Here is a 21304-nt window from a genome sequence, read left to right on the forward strand (position 1 = left end):
AGTTTTACTATCTCACAGGGGCACCTGCATTCAGCTTTTTTTAAAAAAATTTTTTTTAATTGGAGGAAAGTTGCTTTACAATGCATTCACCTTGTTTTGCCCTATGTTTGTGGACTCGGGATTAGGGGGGACCCAGAGTTTACGTTACAATGTGTTCCGCGGGAGTTCAGTGGTGACCTCCCCGCACCAGGTGCTGGGAACCAAGGTTCCAGTTCCCTGCTGGGTGAGGAGGCAGACAGATAATTCTAGACCATGTCATGAGTGCTGAGAGCATAGAGGACACCCTGCTGTGCTTGAGGGCCCAAGAGGAAGGCTGGACCCTTCTGGTGGCTTTGCATTATGTTTATGCAGAATCCAAACCTTATCCAGCCCTGCTCTGCCCTGCCCGTCCAGCCGGTGTGACTTTTCTTCTCTGCTCCTCCCCTCGCTCGCTCTGTGTGAAACTTCCTGGCTTTCATTCCGATGTGGACTCTGCCAGGCTTGATCCTACCTCAGGGCCTTTGCACAAACTGTCCTTCTTGCTGGAAACTGTCTTCCCCAGACCTTGTTGTCCCTGCCTCCCTCGCACTGTCTGGGTCTCAGTGCCATGTTACCTTCTCAGGGAGCTTTCCCTGAACCTCCGTCCCAGCCACCACTCACTTTTCATGAGGGAAAGAGAGGACAGACACATGCCCTCACCCACCCCAGCCCCACCCAACAGTAGAAGCCCTGTGGCACTTCAAGTGCAGAGGGCAAGGATTCAGTCCCTGGTCAGAGAGCTAAGATCCCATATGCCAAGTGGCGTGGCCAAAAATATGTTTTTATTAATTTAAAAAGTTAAGGACTTCCCTGGTGTTCCATTGGTTAAGGGTCCACTTGCCAATGCTAGGGAACACAGGTATGATCCCTGATCTGGGACGATTACACATGCTGCAGGGTAGCTAAGCCCATGTACCACAACTCCTGAAGCCCGCGCGCCCTAGAGCCCATGTTCTGAAACGAGAAGTTACTGCAATGAGAAGCGTGAATGCTGCAACGAGAGAGTGGCCCCTGCTCGCTGCAACTAGAGGAAGTCTGCGTCCAGCAGCGAAGACCCAGCACAGCCAAAAATAAAAGCATTTTAAAAAAGAAATAGAAATATCACCTCGCTGAACAGGAATGTAATGTCATTATGGGATTCCTCCCATTCAGTCCCCATCCTCACTGAAGAAGAGACTCACCTTCAAAATGCTGTTTAGTGTTTTTCTTCTAATACCAAAATGGTATATTCGTTATTGTAAAGTTAAACATACAGATAAGACAAAGCAGGAGTATACAGAAACCAGCCACGATCCCTCCGCCCTGCATTTTGGTGCACACTGTATTCTAGAATAGAATTCAAACCCCTTCCATGGTTGACAAGAACCTAGGGACCCCCGTGAACCACGCAGTCCCATCTCGGGCTGCCCACCCCCCCACCCCCTGCTCCAGGCCCATCTTCTGTTGGTTCTTCAGTCCTGCCCCGCCCTTTCCTGGCCTGGCTGCTTCATAGAGCTCCTCCCTCATCCTCCTAAATGTAACTTCTCCCAGTGACTTCTTCACATCCAGCGTGGTCTCCACTGCACCCCTAACTCCATCCTCTGCTAAGGCATGCATGCTGGGCATTGTCTTCATTTTGTGAGTGTCACTTTTTTGACTGTGGTTACACTCATGTCATTGACATGTTCTCTCCCGCTATAAGGCCACCCTGACCATTCCATGAGCCACACCTAGCGCCTCCCAGAGCCGGCCATGTGGAAGTCTCTTAGCCAAACTTTGAAGTGGATGAAGGAATGCTACATTCTTAGAAGTGGGGCTGCTGCAATCAAGGGTGTATGCTCTCCAGGGTTTTGACTTTCTATGGCAGTTACACTCAGGGAAGTTGGTACTGATATGCACCCCAACCACATTATCTCAGCCTGTGTGTTTGCTTTGACACCTCCCTAGGCAAGGGCCTTACATTTCTGTTGATTAAAGTTGTGTTTCTTTGATTATTTGAGGATGAGCATTATTAACATCTCCTTGTCTGCTTTCTCCCTTCTTTTGTGAATTGCCTGTTCCTCTCCTTGGAGTGTGAGGGTGCTTGTCTTGTCTTATTGATTCAGAAGAGTTCTTTACATATTAAAGATACCCATGCTTTGCTCTCTATGTTGCAAATACTTTTGGTTTTCTCCCCAAAGCTTTACAAGGCACCTTATGCCAGTCCATTACTTGGGACTGCCTCATTTGGGGTGACCTTGGCCTTTCTGCCCCAGAGTTCAATGGACGTCATGCTGTGGAGACAGGCAGGGCTGGGAGGTGATAGAGGGGACATACGAGACCAGTATAGGCCAGGAGAGACCTAGTGCTTGTGGTGGGGGTGCCCAGAAGGTGGTCTCCCCAGGGGGAGTGGGTCAGTCACCTGCAGCCTAGGACCCAGAGGATGAAGGCTGGCTTGGAGGGGAGTGCCTCCTCCAGCCTTGACACAGTCATTATGAAACCTACAGATACCCTCTGCGTGTGAAAATGACACACACAGACAGCTGGTCTCTCTGGCCTGCAGAATTCCAAGTGGCTTTGTGGATCCAGGTCAGGCAGAGCCAAAACTCTTTCTGGGCAGACTGGCCTCACCTGTCTTCTGTCACCTGTTGGTGGGCAGAGTGGCCCCATCCCTTGAGCTCTGTCCCCAGCAGGGTCAGAGGTGGAGGTGTGGTGGGGGTGCAGGAGCCCCTCCCCTGCACCCAGCCAGCAGAATCTAAAACTGCCCCAGCCTCCAGGCCTCTGCCTGGGATAGACCCCAGTGGCTGGATGTCTCTCGCTCTTTGCTCCCACCACCCACCTTCCCGAGCCGACAGCCCAGAAGCAGAGGAACCAGGGTGCTGCCAGGAGTGAGAACCTGGCCAGCTCCCCGCCCTGCTCCAGGGGCGGTACCAGCTGCAGCGCCCCTGGCTCCAACAGGGGGACGCTGGGCGCCGCCTGCCATATGCTCAGAGTTGAGCCTCGATCCGGCGAGCAGCCCTGCCCAGCGGGACTTTTGGCACCTGGGGCACAGGAGGCAGGGCAGAGGGTGAGCTACCCAAGGTGGAGGAAGAGGAGGGAGGGGCCCAGCCACTGGGATCGGGCCTGCGTGGGGTGGCGGGGGCTCCCTGCTCCGCTCTTGGCTGCCGGTCGGTCAGGGGAGCAGGTGGGGGGAATAAAGGGAGGGTTGGCTGCAGTCAGGAGGAGCCAGGATGCCAGCCAGCCAGGATGGGCCTGCTGCGAGCCACAGATGGCGGCCCTGGGTCTCTGCACTCTCCCTGGGACAGAGCACGTCCGGATGAGGAGATGGGCGGTGCCAGCTCTCCTCCCTGGCAGCTCCCCTCTCCTTGGGGAGGAGGGTGGGGTGAAGGGTGACCCTGGTGCAGGGGCCCCGGCAGATCTTCCAGTATTCCCTTCTCACCCTTGATTCTAGCCCTGCAGGATCCCCCAGGGGGTTGGGGTGGGGGCTTTCTGCTCACCCCTTTCTCCTGTGCAGAGCAGGGGGCAGGGCCCTGGGTCCAGAGAGAATGGGGGCCTTCGGGGCATAAAATATCAGATCTGATTAATCAGTGAGGCCGACCAGTGGTCTGCAGGTTCTGTGTGTCTAAGCTCATGGCAGTGCTTATTTAAGATCAAACCATACAAAACTGCTTTTTTCTTTTAAAGTTGAGGAATGATCGATTTTTAGGCACTTTTATGTGGTTCATCTTATTAGCATTCCCTCTTTTTCTGTTTTCTAACCGAAGAGCGTGAAACATCCTTTAAATGTTTGCTTGGAGTCAGCCTCTGAAACCATCTGGATCCAGAGATTTCTTAAGATTCTTTATCTATTCAGATTGGGTATCACTTCTTTAGTTCACTTTGGTCCCTTATGTTTCCGTAACAAGGAATGCGTTTCATTCAGATGGCCAAGATTTCAGCCCAAAGCTGTATACGATAGCCTTGTAATTTATAAAATCTTCTTTAGGTTGTGGTTATACTCCTTTCTCATTACTTCCTAATGAGTCTATTTTCTCTTTTATTCATTATTAGACATAACAATGTTTTGTCTCTCTGTGTGTGTATTTGTTGGTTTGGGGGCTTTACTGAGATTCAATTCTTGGGTCTATTTATAACTTTGAAGCTTTTTCAGTATCCTACTGTATTAATTTCTACTCCTGTTACTAATTATTTCCTCATGCCTTCTTTGGGTTTTATTTTCCTTATTTTCTAACTTCTAGAATTGAAAGCACTTCATTTATTTTCATTCTTTTTTGTTTAATAATAATATTTATTACATTGTGGTCAGGAAATGTGGCCTGTGCAGTTTCAGCATCTTGGAATTAATTTAGCATTCTTTTACTAGTTATGTATTTCTGTCCTTTTTTTATTTCTCAAGTTTTTGCATATTTCAATAAGATGTAATAAAAACCAAAAACTTTCTATTACTTTTGAACTTCTTTGTCACCTAGTGACAAAGTTACAACTTCTTTAAAAGTTGTAAGGTTTTAAAGAATTGCTTTAATTTTGTTCAAGTCTCTCTTCAACAATCATTTAATGTTTCAGAATTAGGTTTTCAGTAGGGGTGTTGAATCTGTTTACAGTCATCGTTTTGCTTTTACATAGTGGCTCTTCTGTGATCTGAATTTATCACAGTTGCCTTTTATATTTTCCACTTTGTGTTTTCTCCTGTCTTATTACTTATACCCATTTCTTCTCTTCTCTAGTGTTTTGTGGTTATTTTGGGGATTTTCAAAAGCACTGCTTGATCTAATAGCTCGTATTTATCAGGGTCAAGCGTGCAATAGCATCTTTGGTGTTCTACTTACTGAAGACAAAGAGTTGTATTACCCACCTCATTCTTCGTTTTTGTTAACATGATCTAACGTTGCAGACTAGATTTTACAGTTATTTATACATACCTATACATTGTCTGATGCTCCCTGTAAAACATTTTAAAATTATTCTAACCTTTGCCTTCACTTTTAGAACCATATTGGAACCCTCTCTATTTGCTGGTTTTTGTGCATATCACCAGTGTGTTTATTCTGTGATTTTCTCCTCTTAAATTCTTATTTTTGATCCATTTCATAGTTGGTTGAAAAACATTCCCAGATATTCCTCTGAAAAAGGATACATGGTTGGAATATTGTATACTAGAGAATGTCTTTGGTTTATTATGGCCTGCACACATAGAGGACAGTATAGCTAGGTATAAAAGTCTTGGGCCTCGAAGTTTTCCCTCGTCTCAACATATAGACTTTGTTCCATGGTCTTCTGGAGCTTCTTGTTGATGTTAACTCTGTATATATATATATTTTTCTTTATCCGGTATTTCATATGTTTTGCAAAGATGTATGTGCATGTGTTTGTCTCTTTTTTTCCAGAAATTAAGTTCATCCTTTCCTGCATATGTAGGTTGGCCTTCAAGCTCAGGAGTTCTCATTTTGGTTCACTTTCCTTGGTTCTCATTTCTGTTCTGTTTGGTTTCTGCTGCAGTTTTCTCTCAGGCGTCTGCCATCTGTCCACTTTCCCTCTTCTGTCCCTATTATTTTCTCTTTCACAGTTTCCATGTCTTTATTCTTTTTGTGAAAAATCTCTCCACAATTCACTCCGTGTTTCTGAATCCATTTCCTACAGTGTTATTTTTCTTGATTGCTTCCAAAGTCGATTTTCATTGTGCTCCTGGGTTTGGGTTTGGGTTTTTCTAGCTCTTCTTTTTCTCACGTGTCACCCTTTTTGTATCATCATGTGGCCTTTTCAGCTTGGCCTTGCCTTCCCTCATATCTTTTTTTCTTTCTACTTCATAGAGGCTGTGTTTTTTAGAATATCTTAAGTCTGATGCTAGGAGGGATTGGGGGTGGGAGGAGACGGGGACGACAGAGAATGAGATGGCTGGATGGCATCATCGACTCGATGGACATGAGTTTGAGTGAACTCCGAAGAGTTGGTGATGGACAGGGAGGCCTGGCGTGCTGTGATTCATGGGGTCACAAAGAGTTGGACACGACTGAGCGACTGAACTGAAGTCTGACACACATTCAATTACACATCGCCTATGGCTGTTTTTGAGCTATGGCGACAGTTCGCATAGTTGTGACAGAGACCGTATGGCTCACAAAGCCAAAAATATTTACTGTTTGGCACTTCGCAAAAAATTTTTGCAGATCCCTGGCCTGGCGTGACAGCCGGATTCCCATTCCAGCCCCAAGCTGGGTGGCAGGGGAATACTTCCAGCTCCTTCTTCAGTTCCTAGTCCCTACCGGCCTTTTCTCTCAATTTGCTTCTGCTCTGTGGAGGTGGTGATCTTCTGTCTCCACTGCCAGACTTTCTCATTCCCTGCATCAGTGATTTAGGTAAAAACACGAGTTCACGTCCCCACTGCAAACACTGTCCTTCCTGTCTGTTCCTCCTCTTCCTTAAGCTCTCTCTGGACAGGGGCACCTCCATGCCCCCCCCCACTTCCCGCCCATTTGTTTTCTGGTTGTTGTCTCCTTGTCATCTTCCCCATTTTCCAGGATTTTTCTGTTCATCAGACAAAGAGCTGTGTCTTGAGGTAAAACCTGGACAGGTTTTCCTTGTTCTACCACCATCTGTCTTTAATTAATAGAGATTGCTCCCAGATTCCAGTGTTGGGTCATCTGTCAGTTTAGTTCTTGGCATTAGTGTGAATTTTCATTTTTTTCATTGTCTTTATAGCTATTTTGGAACAAAACAAGAAGAGGAAACGTGGGTAACTGCCAAGTAGATGCCATTTTGAAGGAGTCAAAGACACATTTTAAAGCTGTGTCTGGTCCATCTTGAGGCAGTCTCTGTAGCTTTGTGTGTATTTGATAAAAGAAGAAAATGCAGGAACACTTCCCTTATCTGAGGACCTCTTGTCGAGTGATCTCAGTTCTCTGGCACATACCCAGAGAGTCTGCACGCAGCCAGAGAGCTGCTACGATATCAGTGCTCTGAAGGTTATTCACCATACCCAGAGGACAGCAGTTCCTTCTCTCATTCCAGGCCTATTGACCCATGCATACAGTTCTAACAAGCTTGGTCTTTCTGTTTTCCTAGCTCACAACCAAATCAGAATCAGCAAATTGGTAGGGAGCAGGGGACATGTGGGGGTTTCCCTGGTGACTCAGTGGCAAAGAACTCACCTGCCAATGCAGGAGACATGGGTTTGATCCCTGGGTTGGAAAGATCCCACGGAGAAGGAGATGTCAACCCACGCCAGTATTCTTGCCTGGAAAATCCCATGGTCAGAGGAGGCTGGCAGGCTGCAGTCTGTGGGGTCACAAAAGGATGAGACACAACTTAGCAACTAAACAACAGTAACAAGGGCACATTTGACAACGACAAGCACACTGAGCTGATGAGAATTTCTGGCTGACAGAAATGAAAGAAAAGACCCACAAAAAATAAACAACAACAAACCAGATACAGCTATAAATCTGCACATGTTGAGGCTGGCACCATTTCCTATAAGGGCAAAGCAGGTTGATGTTGTCCTCTGACTCTAGTTTGAGTCAATAGCCACTCCTCTGAGCCTTTCCTCTGCCAACCTGGGTTCTCCTTACAAATCTTGAGTGCAGAGACCCTGTCCCACCTCCCGCAGCTGCAGACAGTTCAGACTGTGGTTCTAACCCTGGCTGCACATTGGTCTTACCTGGGGAACTTTAAAAATCAGGACACGCAGTCTTTCCTTTACACCAGTGAAATCAGAATGTCTTGGGGGAACCCAAGCATCAGTGTTTTCCTAAAGCTTCTGGGCTATTCCACTGTGTAGTCAGGTAGGGAACCAGGCCGTTAGAAGCACAGGCAGGGCTGACAGCAGTGCCTCGTGCCTGGTTAGTGCCCTGTGGGTGGCTGTGGTTATTGGGGGACAGACTTTTAATGTTCATGAGGGTGGCTGTGATTGGTCTCATGGGGTCCAGAGCTGGAGCTAATCAGGCAGTGATGGATGCCACACACTTTGAGGACAATCTCTGGCCCAGGTGGATACTTGGCTTTGAAGAGAAGAGCTGTAGATGCTGCCAGGAGGGAGGGAAGGGAGGAGGGGAAGCTGGAGGTGCAGGGCCAGTCGCCCCAGGGGCCACCTGCCCTCCTGCCTGCAGTGCAGGGCGCACTTGGAATCAGTACTGTGGCACCTTGCTGAACTCAACTGTTCTGTCTATAGAATGAGAGTCGTGGGCCCTCCCTTGAGGGACTGCCCAGAGGCTCGGAGGAGCTGGTGTGCTGTCAGGGGCTGCCTCCAGGGCCATGATGGGAGGTGGCAGTCAGGGGGTGCCGAGATTCCATCCTACAGAGGAGGCGTGGCAGGTGATTGACCAGAATGCAAGTACTGATGACGTGGACCAAAAAAATAATAATGAAAAAGTGATCAGTGGGTTCAGTTCTTTCCCGAGTGGAGCGAGCAGGCGGGGATTCCAGCCAGCTTGCTAGAAACGCAAGCTGCTTGTGTATGGCCTGGGTTCAGCCCCAGCAGTGGCTTTGCCGTGAGCGTCACCTGCCCGAGTTGGCAGAGGCGTGGCCGAGAGTGGCTCTTTCCAGCAGTGAGGTACGGTGCCATGGGGTGGGGGAGGGGTGACACTGACTGTGGGTTTGGGTCACTGTCACCTTGTGACACCCCTGTGGACTGCAGGCCTCTCAGGATGCGCCACACCCCACCTTCTGAGAGGTCCTGACTCCAGTAGCCACCCAGCCATTGAGGTGGCAGGAGGGGCTGGCACTGTGGACACTGGTGCTCTCGGACAGGGCATGCTGATGGGCAGGGGGTGGTCCAAGGACTCGTACCCTAGGGAGCGGGAAGAGGGGCTGTTTTTCTCATTTCCTGAGACTGGTTCCTAATGGGGTGACCTAATGGCAGCACGGAGCTGCCAGACCCGTGGCTCCTGGGGCAACAGGATAGAGCTCATTCAACTTTAATTAGGACCCTGAAGGAGGCAGCCGTCTCCCACGGGACCAAAGGCTGACTCTGGGGTGCTCTCTGAATATTCCTACAGATCTAAGTGATGGTGTGGGGGGACACGGGGCCCCAGGAGGCCTGGCCTTGTTGTCTTGCGCTCCCACACAAATTGCTCCTTACTCCACCCTGGCCTGGGTTTTCCCCTTTAGAGTATGAGGGGCTGGCACCTGCTTCTGGAGCGGTCATGTGTGTGTTTCCCCTTCACCTTTCTAGTCCCCTCTCCAGGACACACACCCAGCCCAATTCCAGTGAGTACAGTGACCTTCCACCTCAGGGCCAAGTTCAAGGCCCAGCCTTGACTTGCTAGCTGTCTGGGGTGCACTAGCAGGTGGTCTCTGATACCTAATCTGTAGAATGGGAATAACCCCCACAGCTCAAAGAAGGGTTGTGAGAATCTAGTGAGAGCCAGTGTGTCGAGTGGTTGTGCAGGGGGTGCTGGAGTGATGTATTGGGGACTCCATGGTAGGCTGACCATCATGCCAACAGCTGATCTGTGAACACAGATCAGGCAAAGGAACTGTATCACCTTATCTGGTAAAGAATTCACCTGCAGTGCAGGAGACCCCAGTTCAATTCCCGGGTCGGGAAGATCTCCTAGAGAAGGGATCGGCTGCTCATTCCAGTATTCTTGGTCTTCCCTGGTGGCTCAGCTGGTAAAGAATTCGCCTGCAATCCAGGAGACCTGGGTTCGATCCCTGGGTTGGGAAGATCCCCTGGAGAAGGGAATGGCTACCCACTCCAGTATTCTGGCCTGGAGAATTCTATGGACTGTATAGTCCATGGGATCGCAGAGTCGGACACAACTGAGTGACTTTCACTTTCAACGGAAGAGCTGGAGGGGAGAGGGCCTGGTGGGGCCAGTGTTGGAGGTCTGCCTCTGCAGGGCCGACACAGGCCACCCCCAGGGGAAGCAGGCCCCAGCTGGCGCTGGGACGCCCCCGAAGCGATGCCCTATAGACGCAGGCCCAGCAGGCCTGCCTCTCAGCAGTGGTGGGGCTCATTAGAACTGAACTCTTCTTCGTGGGGCATTTTATTTGCACACTCCAGTAGCGTGGACACCAAAGAGGTTTTTCTCCTGCTTCATGGGCTGCTAATTTCCTCCGTGACCTCTATTGTTGGGGCCTGACCCCAGCCAGAGGCTGCTCGCCATGGAAGCTAGCGCCTGACACAGACCCAGGGCGCGGGGCGACAATGAGGCCTCTATCGGCTTTAATCAGGCTCCGGGTGCGTCTTAAGAACGGGGGAATTTGTGTGGCGCTCCGAAGCCCTGGGTGGCACAATGCAGGAGCCCGCAGAGTCCCTGTGCGGAGGCCAGGGGGGCCAGTGGACGGTGGGTCAGGCGGGGACCTCTTTGTCCCAGCACTACTCGAGAGGGCCAGACCCACCCTGAATGGCCGCCCGGGCTGCCCGGCCCGTGGGTATCTCCAGCCTCTGGGTATTTAGGGAGGCGGCCGCCCACCCCACCCACCAGCCTATTCTTCGCCTAATTGTTTTGTTTGTGCTCTCCTGTCCCCTGCAGACTGTGATTCCTACTGCAAGGCCTCCAAAGGGAAGCTGAAGATCAACATGAAAAAATACTGCAAGAAGGACTATGGTGAGTGAGAGCCTCCTTACTGGGGGAGGGGAGGGCACCGTGTGACCAGCGGGGTGCAGGGGGCCCTGCGTGGGTGTTGGTCCCAGAGTCCCTGTGACTGGCTGGAAGCCGAGGGGGATGGATCTTGTGACTGGGAATTTCCCAGCTCTTCCTCCTTGGTGGTGGGGGGCGGGGGGCGGTGTGTGGCCACAGGTGTGGGGACTGCATTCTCCCCCTGGCCCTGCATCCTGGCCACTGGGGGGTTCTGGGCTTCACTCTGCCCCTGAGGGGCTGTGTGGCTGCAAATCAGTCGCTTTACCTCTCTGGTCTTCTGTGCCCTCATCTGTACTCATGGGCATTCAGCCTGAGGCTCTATAGCTCAAAGAGAGGTCCTCCGGGCATTGGAGAAAGGGAGAGAGCTCCGTGGTGTGTTTAAAATGCCGATTTGAGGGTTGACTCCACAAAACGGACCTCCAGGGCTGGGTGGAGAATCTGCATTTTAAACTGCTCACTGGTAATTCTGATGCACCAGACGTTTGACCGGAGCCTCAGGGATCACTGAGGGCCTTTTCAGTAGAGACTCTCTGCACTGCAGGCCTCAGGCTCCCTTCTGGGGAAGAGTATCCCACCCGTCAGTCTCTCCTGCAGCATCTACCCCAGTGCCCTGGAGGCGGGAGCCTTGCACCTTGCGGGGGGGGCCTTGTCAGGCTCTCCTCTGCCGCCTTCCATCAGCTCTGCCCCGTGGGAGGGGGGCGCCGGCTCTGTGGTTTCTGGTCCCTGAGCTGGCTGGCAGCCTGGGCTGGCCAGACCTCACAGGACTCAGGGTCAAGGCTGACTTCAGGGTGGGTGGGGGCCTGCGGGAGAAGGGGAGCCCCTCACAGCCCCTGGGCAGGTGTCTGCAGATAGCTGAGAGGCAAACAGAAATCCCTAGGAGATGGTCCAGCTGTCTGCCAGTGGAGCTGGGGAGGCCCAGGGTGTGGCGGTCAAGGTGTTCGACGCTCCAGCAGGAGGTAGCTGCAGCCTGGGTGCCCATCCAGGGGCCTGGTCTTTCCACTCTGGGGCCCTCCTCCTGACCCGGTGGGCCTGGCTATTTCAGGCTGAGACTGGGCCCCCTCTTCCTGGACCCGAAAGTCGACTCTGCCCATCTCCCTCTGTGTACCTCCCATTCCAGCTGGGTGTTCCTGGTCTTGCTGCTGTGTTCCTCAGCAGCCCTGCCCCTTTTAGCATCACCTGACCACCTCTGGGGAAAGGCCAGTGACCTGGGTTTTCTGCCCATCTTTCCTAGTCTGCCCTGATTGGGTGCCTCCTGAGGGACCTGGGGCGAATCCGGTTGCGTCTCTGAGTTGCGGTTTCCGTGTCTGTCATGTGGGGGTGATGCCCGACTGTGTCACGTGGAAGCACTCAGCATGGGGCCAGGGGCCTGGTGGGCTCCTGGTAAAGAGTGGCTGTGGCTGGTTCCCTGGCAGCTGGGTGACAGGGCCGGAAGGACTGGGCTGGGGAGGGAACAGTGACCCGGTGCTGAGGCCTCACTGTCCACAACCTGCATGGTGTCCCTCCCAGACCCCGGGGGTTCTGGCAATCTGGCCTGGACGCCAGGCCTTCGGGGTCTCACTGGGGCAGCTGTTTGAACCAATTGCAAGGTGTCCTCCTTTAATGAGGACAATGGTCAGGACCTTTTAGCAAAGGGAAGAGAAAGGCCCAACAGAACCCAAACGAATGTTGAGAACTTCTAAAACTTCCTCATTTTTTTGTGCACACACGTGTGCCTGTGTGTGCCTATACGCAGGCACACATGTACACACAGGTACGTGCACGCGCACCCCACACGGAGGCCCAGTACATGATCGTACTGGAGCAGCTGGTAGGTTCTGTGCATCCATTCCAAAGCGGCCAGGCTCTGGGTCCATAGCGAATTCCTGAAAAAAGCCCCTTTAAAGTGCTTGTATCCCAAGGCGACTTTCACGGGAAAAACCAACCTTGATTTTGAAAACAAATTTTGGGGCGATTTAAGGATAAAGGGAGTGGTGTCTCTGACCCAGGGTGACAATAGCCACAAGAGGCCCCGGTGGTTTAGGTTGAGGCTTGGGTGACCCTGCGCTCCCAACCCCGAGCTGTCAGCGTCTGCTGGGGATGGCAAGGTGGGATGTGGGCAAAAAGGCCCAAGGTCCTGTGGTGTCCCAGGCTTGGGGCTGGGGGCCAAGTGTGGATGTCCAGGGTCAGAGAGCCAGGGTCACAGAGGAGACCCCCGGCCTGTCACACTGCTACCCCTTGTTTCCCTCCCCCGCAGAGAACAGGAGGAAGGAGCAGCTCAGCCACCTGGGGGAAGGGTGGGTTTGATTTCAGTTTGGAGCATCCTCTGAGCAGACAGACACTGGGGAGACTTTCTGTGAAGGGTTAACCACCGCCCCCATTCTGTTCCTCCAATGAGAAAAGGGAAAATTGGACTTTTGTTTAAAATTACCCAGTGGATCCATTTTCCACCTGGTTCTCTCGGACTTGTTCTCTTCTGACTTCTTTTCCTCCATTGAATTCTGCCTCCCCCACCCCTGATACTTCTGGGGGTAATTTGGCTCCCTCTGATTCTCCTGCCCACCCCTCGGCAGCAGGCAGGCCCCTGTCTCTGCAGAAGGGGGCCTGGCTCCCTCTTGTTATAGACCCAGGGGGGTCTGCCCTGAGCCCTGCCTTGGCTGTGCACCACCCTGCCCAGCCCTGGGCAACAGGGCTGTGTGTGGGGAGCGGGGGCTCGGTCTCTGGGCTCTTCTTGCCTTTTGCTCCCTGACTCGGACCTCCCTTCCTCACCTTTGACTTCCTCCTGGATTGTCCGAGGGAAGCTGGTGTCCTAGGTGGGGCCCCGGTCTGGCTGGCTGAATGACCCAGCAGAGCCCCAACCTCCCTCCTGCCCCCACCATCATGTTTATCCCCTGGACCCCATCCATCCCAAAACCAAGAAAGTGAAAGTTGCTCGGTGGTGTCCAGCTCTTTGCAACTCCATGGACTATACAGTCCATGGAATTCTCCAGGCCAGAATACTGGAGTGGGTAGCCATTCTCTAGGGGATCTTCCCAACCCAGGGATCGAACCCAGGTCTTCCTAGACTTCACCTCAGCCACCCCGGCTCCTGGCCCCACACTGCTGCCAGCCCACTGCCCAGGTGTCCACATTTTTGCTGCCGGGCAAGATTTGAGGAGCCGCAGTCAGGTGAGAAGCGGGGTGCCCCCTCAGGGTGCTGACGAGGTCTGGAGCATGGCGCCCTCCACTTTAAGGTCCTCATCCCCACACCCTGGCCTGGAGGCCCGGACTGGCGCTGCTCCTCCCATCCCCCAAAGGGTCCCCTGCACTGTCCATGACACTCTTGGGGTTGCCTGAGAGTTGGGGAGCAGCCCGCCCAGCTCGACACCACACTGCCTGTGTGTTCAGGCAGGAGGCAGGACAAGGAAGTGTCAAGAGTTGGGGTTGCGGGGGCTTCTGGGAAGGGAGGCCCCAGTGCGGGGGGGGGGGGGCGGCGGGCCAGGAGGGGCTTGTGGAGGGCGGAGTGAGTGGCACCCAGGGTGGCTGGGCGGGGGCAGCCGGGCCGCAGTTGCAGGCCTTGCTCTGAGGCTGGGAGCCAGGTCTGAGGCTGGGGGCCAGGTCTCCCTCTGGGCGCCCAGCCGGGCCCCTGAAGGAGGGTCCCTTCCATGCCCGCAACTCTGGGCCAGGTGAGCAGGAGGAGGGCTCGAGGGGAGTTGGCTGGGCAGGAGTGGGCGGGGGTGCAGGTCGGCCCTGGAGGGTTGGGAGGCTGTGTAATCCCCACCCCACCTCTGACTGACACCCCTGCAGGGAGCCAATTAGGAAACGCATTTCCTCCACTTTCCAGCTTTCCAGCAAGGGCGCTTGGATGTTCCAGAAGCTGCTAATTAGAACCTCAGCAGGGTGGATGGGGTGGGAGTCAGTGAAGGGCAGGCCCCAGGCCCCCTTCCTCCTCTGAGGCCAGCTTGAGAGACTCTTGACACTGTGTGGCCGGAACACCTGGATCTGGGTCTCCGCTGACCCGGGCGGTGGCCAGTGGGCAGGAGGCCGTGGGGAAGGGGGGCTGGAGCAGGTTGGGGTCTGCTGGTCCTGCCTGTGTTCCTGGTGAGAGAGGGCCCAGCAGGTGAGGGTGGGTGCCACACGAAGCAGGTAGGAATTGGGGCTGGGGAGGCCTGAGGCTAAGCTCCATGCCTTTCTGGTCTGAAGAGAGCCCAGGACTGGAAGGATGGCAGTTCCATTCCCATCTGTAGGCAGGGAAGGGCCACTGGCCCCAGAACCTGAGGAAGACTCCACATTCGCTGTGTGACTTAGGACCAGGCTGGGCCTCAGTTTCCTGGTCTGTCCAGTGGAGGTCGATGAAGGGATGCGCTGTCCTTACCGGTGTGGCAGGAGCGTGGCCCTGTTGCCATCTCCAAGGAGCAGGGAGAGGGGTTCATGGCGCCGCTATCATCGCTGGCCCCCCATCCCGGGGCCACCTCAGTCCTCTGTTGCCCTCTAGGGGAATCGGCTCACCTTGCAAATGCCGAGAAGGCACTCGTGGGCAGGCTCAGGGTGGGGCAGTTGTGCACAAAGATGGGGGGTTTTATTATTTTTGAGTGTAGCAGCATTTCCTGTCAACTTCTCAGGAAAACCTAGCCGAGAGGGGCCCTTCTTTTGTGTAGAACACTCCCAGTGAGTGTGTATGTGCGGAGATGTGTGCCTGCGTGCACCCATGAGCATTCACCACGAAGCCCGCATTCGCTCTGCGGCTCCCACACGGGCAGAGCCTGTCCATCCCTTCTGGAGTCACTGGCTCTGTGGCTCATTTACCTAGAAGCCTGGGCTCCAGAACCTCGGTCTGTAGAGACAGGATGGCTGGATGACACTGTTCTCCGGGGCATTTCTGTGGGGGCTGTCAGGAAAGGCCACCTCTTGACAATGACTTCAGGCCAAGACACCCCTCGGCTTCTACCCCCAACTCACGTGGAAGCAGGGCCAGCCTGCCTCTGTCACGCCACCCTCCCCATCCAGTCTCGATCACAGACTCCTCGGCCAGGGTCTAGCCTACAGTGGGCGTAAGCAGGGCGTGGCCCATCCTCCAGAGAGGGTGTAGAGGGAGGGCTTCCTGGAGGAGGCAGCCCAGGTAATTGGTGCTCACTGGGCAAAGCAAGGCTCCCAGGCAGAGGGAGCAAAGTGTCTGAGCACAGGCTGGGGAGATGGGAGGAGAGGGCACATGGGGGTGCAGGGGCGGAGGCCAGGGAGGCAGGGAGGCCGGTGAGGGTTCACATCCACGTGCAGAAGCCACTCAGAGGCCACCAGAGAGCCAGCCCCACTCACACTGGCACACAGTGGCCTGCCACCCACCTCTGCTTCCCTGGGATTCAGAGGTGGGGGGAGAGGACAGACAGCCCGTATTCTGAAAGGTGAGATCATCTTACTTTTGCCAGTTCTTGGAAAAATGATTCGTTCCCAGAAATGTCTATTAGTCACCCCCTTTGTTGAAAGACATTTTGGCACCAACGAATGGAAAAATCAGAATGCTTTTCTTGAGATGATCGGTCTCGCGCCTTCCTCCCGCCATCCTTCAAGGATGATTTCTGAGGATAACAGCTAGAAGCAGAAGTCCTGTTGGCATCTGTGGGGAGGAACTGGGTTTGTGAGGCTGTGTGTGTGTGCATGTGTGTGCACACACGTGCTGTCTTATGGGCCCTGGCAGAGGAGAGCCTGGGGACCTAAGTGGACCGCTCTTTCCACAAGTATTGATACCTTGTCTCTCCTGGGGTGGCAGAAACCCCAGAGATGAGGCCTTGTCAGGCCGGTGACTGTCCTCCTCTGCAGGCCCCGGATGGGCACCTCACAGTCTTCATTCTCACCCTGGGTGAGTCCTCAAAAACACCTAGGAGGGGAAGGCCTTTTCTTCCGGCCGATGGGATGCTGAGACTCAGCAAGATAAGGAGCGTGCCCAAGACTGGGGCGCCTGAGGCCTGAGATCCTTATGTGCCCTGCCTGCACCCCCCCCATGCCAGGATGCCAAGCCTTTGGCAACAGAATGGGTGCTGCCCCTGCTTGAGGGTCAAGGGCTGGTTCCCCCCACAGGACCCCTGACTCTCTCACTCCTGATAAGCCGGAAAGGCGTCTCCTTGGGGGAACAGCAGGAGTGGTCACCGTGGTGATGGGGTGATTGTCACCATGGGAGACGATGGAGCCGAGATGATGGGCGAGGATGTTAGTGATTCTGGCAGAGGCAGGGTAGGTATGACCACTCAGTGGTGGGCCTGGCTGTGCGGCGGAGGGAGGTCACGGGCAGCTCCACGATGGAGGAGGGAGGAGACTGAGCTAGCAGTGGAGACGATGCTGGTGGTGGAGGGACTGCAGAAGCCCATGGAGCTGGTGTAGATTAGAGGGGGTGCCTGCTGGCTCTTGTCTCGATGCTCAGGCCGGGGATGAGATGAGTGGGGTGATGGTGGGGCCTTATGAGGGACACGGGGCCTCTTGGCAAATGATGGCCTCTGCCCCTCTTCACACCCCCTGCCCTTCCTCTTCTTGACCTTGGGGTCAGTGGCTGTTCCTGATCAGGGTCAGTCCCTTCAAGGGCAGAACATGGGGCAGGTTATCAACCCCGTTCTGGGGGCCAGGTTCCCATGTCTGCAGCAGACTATGACTTCAGGGCTTGGGGTGGGGGTACAGATGTTAGAAGAGCACCCTGGGGGCTGTCCCTCTGAGGATGGTTAGCTGGGTCTGGGTGGCAGCTGGTGGTGATGGCTAGGAGAGAGCAGTCCTCCCCACCCTGCCCCAGTGCTGTCCCCAGCTCGGAGAGTTGGACGCAGCCCAGCCAGCAGCACGTGGCATGGAGTTTCAGAGGCTCACTGACCCTTCCCCGGGGGCGCGGGTCACTGGCCCCCTGGGGATCCTCCGATTTCCCCAGCCAGATGTGACCTCCCCCCTTGGAGTGCCAGCCCCATATGGAGGCCAGATGTGGAGCTGGGTCGACATGAGTCAGCCTGAGGTCACAGAATGCGGGTGACCACTGGGTTGGGCTGGGCAGGCAGCAGGCCCCAGTGACAGCTCGGCAGAAGCCCCTGAGCCCGCAGGGTGCTGCACTGACTGGGGCCTCCTGCCATGCGCTGTGGGAGCGGGAGTGGGCACAGCCCTGCCCGCCACAGCAACTCCCATCCCCACGGACAGGGCCCAGAGCCTAGGTGCCCACCTCTGCCGCCCCCACAGCAGTGGGTGCTGAGGCCTGGTGCTTCCTTTCCTCTGAACGTCCTGTTTTTAGGAGGGAGGTGTGGGTAGGGAAGAGCACCTAATGAAAGCTATCTCCTCCCATTTCACAGATGAGGAGACCGAGGGTCAGGGTGGGGATGGGGAAAGGTGGAGATCTGTCCAAGGTGCCTGGGGACACCAGCCAGCTTCCCCTACAGACAGGCAGCACTTGTCCTCCCCCCTCCCCAGCGACCCGTCTCCAGGATCACAGAGCATGTCCCTCCCCATCCCCAGGCAAGGCTGGGCTGGGCACCTCTCCCCAGGGGGGGATGGATCTTGTGTCTTGATGCCCCCCTTCCCTGGGGTCAGAGCCTTAGCACGAGGACCCCAGCACCATTGCTGTTCCCGGGGTCCACCCCCACCTGCTGCTTTATCTGCTTGTGCGAGGCCTAGGCTGCGATGGGAGGGGGTGCGCCCCGGGGGTACACACCCTCTGAGCAGCCTGGGTTACCTGCAGGGAGGCAGCTGAGGCCTTAAAAACAGAAGTTTCTCAAAGGCTCTTAAGGGTCACCCCCAGAATGGGCTCCTCCCCTGGAAGAGCTCTGGTCAGGATCTGCTTTGGTCCCTGTTTTGGGTAACAAGGCCCTTTCTCTGGGTGTCTTGGGAGAAGCAGGTTCCATCCTTTGAGGGTGGTTTGATTTTTAGGAGTTGAGCGAGTGTGGTGTTCACAGGGTGACAAGGGACCCAAGTCCCCGCTGGTTGCCCACCCTCCAGGACAGGGCTCTCCACAGTGTCCTGGGTGTGGCCAGGTGGCAGCCTGGGGTGGGGGCCGCTGCTCTGTGCAGTGGGGTTTGCTAGAGGTAAGTGGCAGGACTGTGGGTGGGGGGCTCTTAGGTGGGCCCCTCTGAGAAGCAGGTAGGCATTTGCAGCCAGGATGTGAGCCCTGGGGCATGGGGACCAACTCTCGTGCCTGCCTCTTCCCCTAGAGGCTGGAGCCCCAGTGATGATGGGAACTGACCTGGGGGACCTTACGGCAGACAGGCAGCATCCCCACTGTTGCCCTGTGTGTGTGGTGGGTGGGTTGGGCTGCTCCAGTCAGCCTGGGGGGTAGGAGTGGATGGTGGGGCATCTCCTGAGGCTATGTGAGGCCCTGGGGGGCAGGGCTCTGCTGTCCTCCAGGATCACATTCTGGCAGCTGTGGCTGTGCTGTGATGCCGGGGGGGGGTACATCAGATCAGGAGTGGGCTGGGCTGTTACAGTTCCTTCTGATGGAGAGGGGACAGCCTTGGTGGGGGGAGGTGCTCTCTCCCTTAGGCTGATTGTAGGAGAGACGAGCCTCCGTGATGAGACTGCCCTGCTCGGGCAGGGCCAGGACTGGGTCCACTGTCCTGCCTGAGCCTCTTGCAGAAGAGGGTGGCCAGACTCTTGAGCTCGTCTCGCCTGTGAGCTGGGGGTGCCAGGCCGTCTTCCTGGGGAACAGGACCCCTAACATCCCCAGAGTCTGGTCTTCTGAACCCAGATCTCCTGATGTCCTCTCCTCCAGGGAGCCCTGGGCAATCAGCTCATCCTAGGCCCCCTCACCCCTCTTGCTTTACCAGGACCCGGCAGCGGAAACTGAGGCCACCTCTGTGTCGGTCTGAGAGAGAGGGGTGCTCCGTTACTTCTGCTGAGAGGGGGAAGGATGGAACCTTCCCTAACCCCAAGTTGGGGGGTCCCCATTTTATTCCAGGTCTGATGTGGGGCCTTGGTGGGTATGGCAGGAAGTGGCAGCCCCGGAGTTTTTCTGACCACAGCGCACCTCCAGCCCTCCACCTGATGGGATGAAAACTGGGTGGGGGGCTGCTGTGACACCCCATCCACACCCCTTCCGCCCATCTGCTCCTGCTGCAGGTTAGCATCCCCGAGAACAAGGCTGGTCTTGCTTGGCTGCTTCTGACCTTCACAGGGCGGGGTGCGGGGGGGTGGTGGTGGTGCTGGGAAACATGTGGTCAGAGCTGTGCTTTATGAGAGCAGCTGCAGCTCCTGACACGCTTTCTATACCGGGAGATTTATGGGGCCGCGTGGTTTTAATGGCTTCTGCGGGGCCGGTGTCCTTCCCCCCTTCGTCCTGGCTGCCGTCTTGGAGGCAGATGGGTCTCGGGCTGGCCTGGCCTATCAGGAGGGCACGGTGGGGTGGGGAAGGCCAGGGCTGACCACCCAAGCCTCCTTGGGAGGGGCAGCTGCTGGGAAGCCCCTGGGGACCCCATCTGAGCAGCCCATAAATCGAGGAGACCTCCGGGAGGCAGGAAGCCTCGGTGCAGAGGTGTCCAAGCTGGTGGGGAGAGGAGGAGGAAGGCCTGCCCCCACTCCCCAGAGCCGCAGCCCTAGGCCCCACTCAGCAGGTCGTCCACCTCGGCTGGGCCGGCAGATGAACGTGCGCTAACTGTGGCCGTGCTAGGTCCTAGATCCTGGCCTGGCTGGGGGCTTTGACCCCAAACCTGCGAGTGGGGGGCGGCAGTCAGCCTAGTGCTGCCTCCTGCCACTGACTGTCCAAGGTGCTGGCAGTGCCAGGTCCTCGGAGGGTCTGGAGCTGACCCATCCTTGGTCTCCGGGGTCAGGGCGGGAGCTGGGGACGGAGCAAGGCTTTGAAGGAACCAGGGGCTGCCTTGGGGTGCACAGTTCCCTTTGGAGGAATCTGAGCTTGAGCTCGAGGTGGGAACCCGAGCTCCACTTTTCAGTTCACCCTGGCCAGCCTCGCACTTTCCCAGAGCTGGGACTCTGTGGAGGTGGAGGCCCCGGGGAAGGAGAGCCAGAGGTCTGCGCCTATGGAAGGACAGGTGGGGGCCTCGGGCTGAGCCAGGAATGGGCCTGGGCAAGGCCTCTGGCCTGCCTCCTAGCTCGAGGCCCCATGGCTCAGACCAGCCGGATGCTGACCCCTGCCTTCCTGGGCTGGTGCTCATGCTCTGCTCTCCCTCTCAGAGCCACAGCCCGCCCTTGAGGGCCAGGGGCAGGCCTGTACCGAGGGACAGAGAGCCCTGTGCCCAGTAGCCGGGCGGCAGACTTACGGGCCAGCAGGGGAGATCGGCCCTCTTAAGCCCTGCCCTGGTGGTTGGGGTCGGCTCCTGGTGCGCAAGGCCCTCCCGTGAGCCCCGGAGTTGCTGAGGGGACCCTGTTCCAGCCGGCCTGCAGCCACACCAGCAGAGCTCTGGGGCCCTGGGGCCTTGGAGGCCAGAAGACCAGGTGCAGCCCGGCCCCTGGGACCTGGGGGCCGACTCTACTCTCTCAGGGCCAGACTCTTCCCCTGCTTTTCCTGTGGGCACTTGCTCCATCCTGCAGGTCCCCACTTCTGTGGTGGGAGGGGGACCCTTTAGAGCCAGCCTCACCTGTGTCTCCTGAGGGGTTCCCCCCTACACCTAATCCTGCTGACTGACTGCACAGGAGCAGAGCTGTGGGACCTGTGCAGCTCACCTGCACCGTGACCCAGCCTGGGAGCGGGCAGGCACCAGTAGGTGGGGCAGGCTCCTGTTCCAGCCATCCGCTTTAGCCACTCCCTTAGTCTGCTTCAGAGTCCTGCCCCCCACCCCCAGTTCAGGGCTGGGACCCTCCCTCTTTCTTCGGGGGGTGGGGAAGGGTCT

General features: G+C 55.7%; 1 protein-coding gene across 2 annotated transcripts in view; it reads left to right on the forward strand.

The window, feature by feature from the left end:
- The window catches only part of NTN1 (netrin 1), a 203448-nt gene that overhangs the window by 177036 nt on the left and 5108 nt on the right, over positions 1–21304 (forward strand). For both annotated transcript variants that reach the window (XM_055406972.2, XM_055406964.2), the window contains exon 6: positions 10449–10523. In XM_055406972.2, coding sequence (XP_055262947.1) covers positions 10449–10523 — 75 coding nt within the window. The remainder of the gene's footprint in view (positions 1–10448; positions 10524–21304) is intronic.

The sequence above is a fragment of the Moschus berezovskii genome, chromosome 20, assembly GCF_049115385.1.
Source record: "Moschus berezovskii isolate FMDL1 chromosome 20, NW_MosBer_1.0, whole genome shotgun sequence".
NCBI classification, from domain to species: Eukaryota; Metazoa; Chordata; class Mammalia; order Artiodactyla; family Moschidae; genus Moschus; species Moschus berezovskii.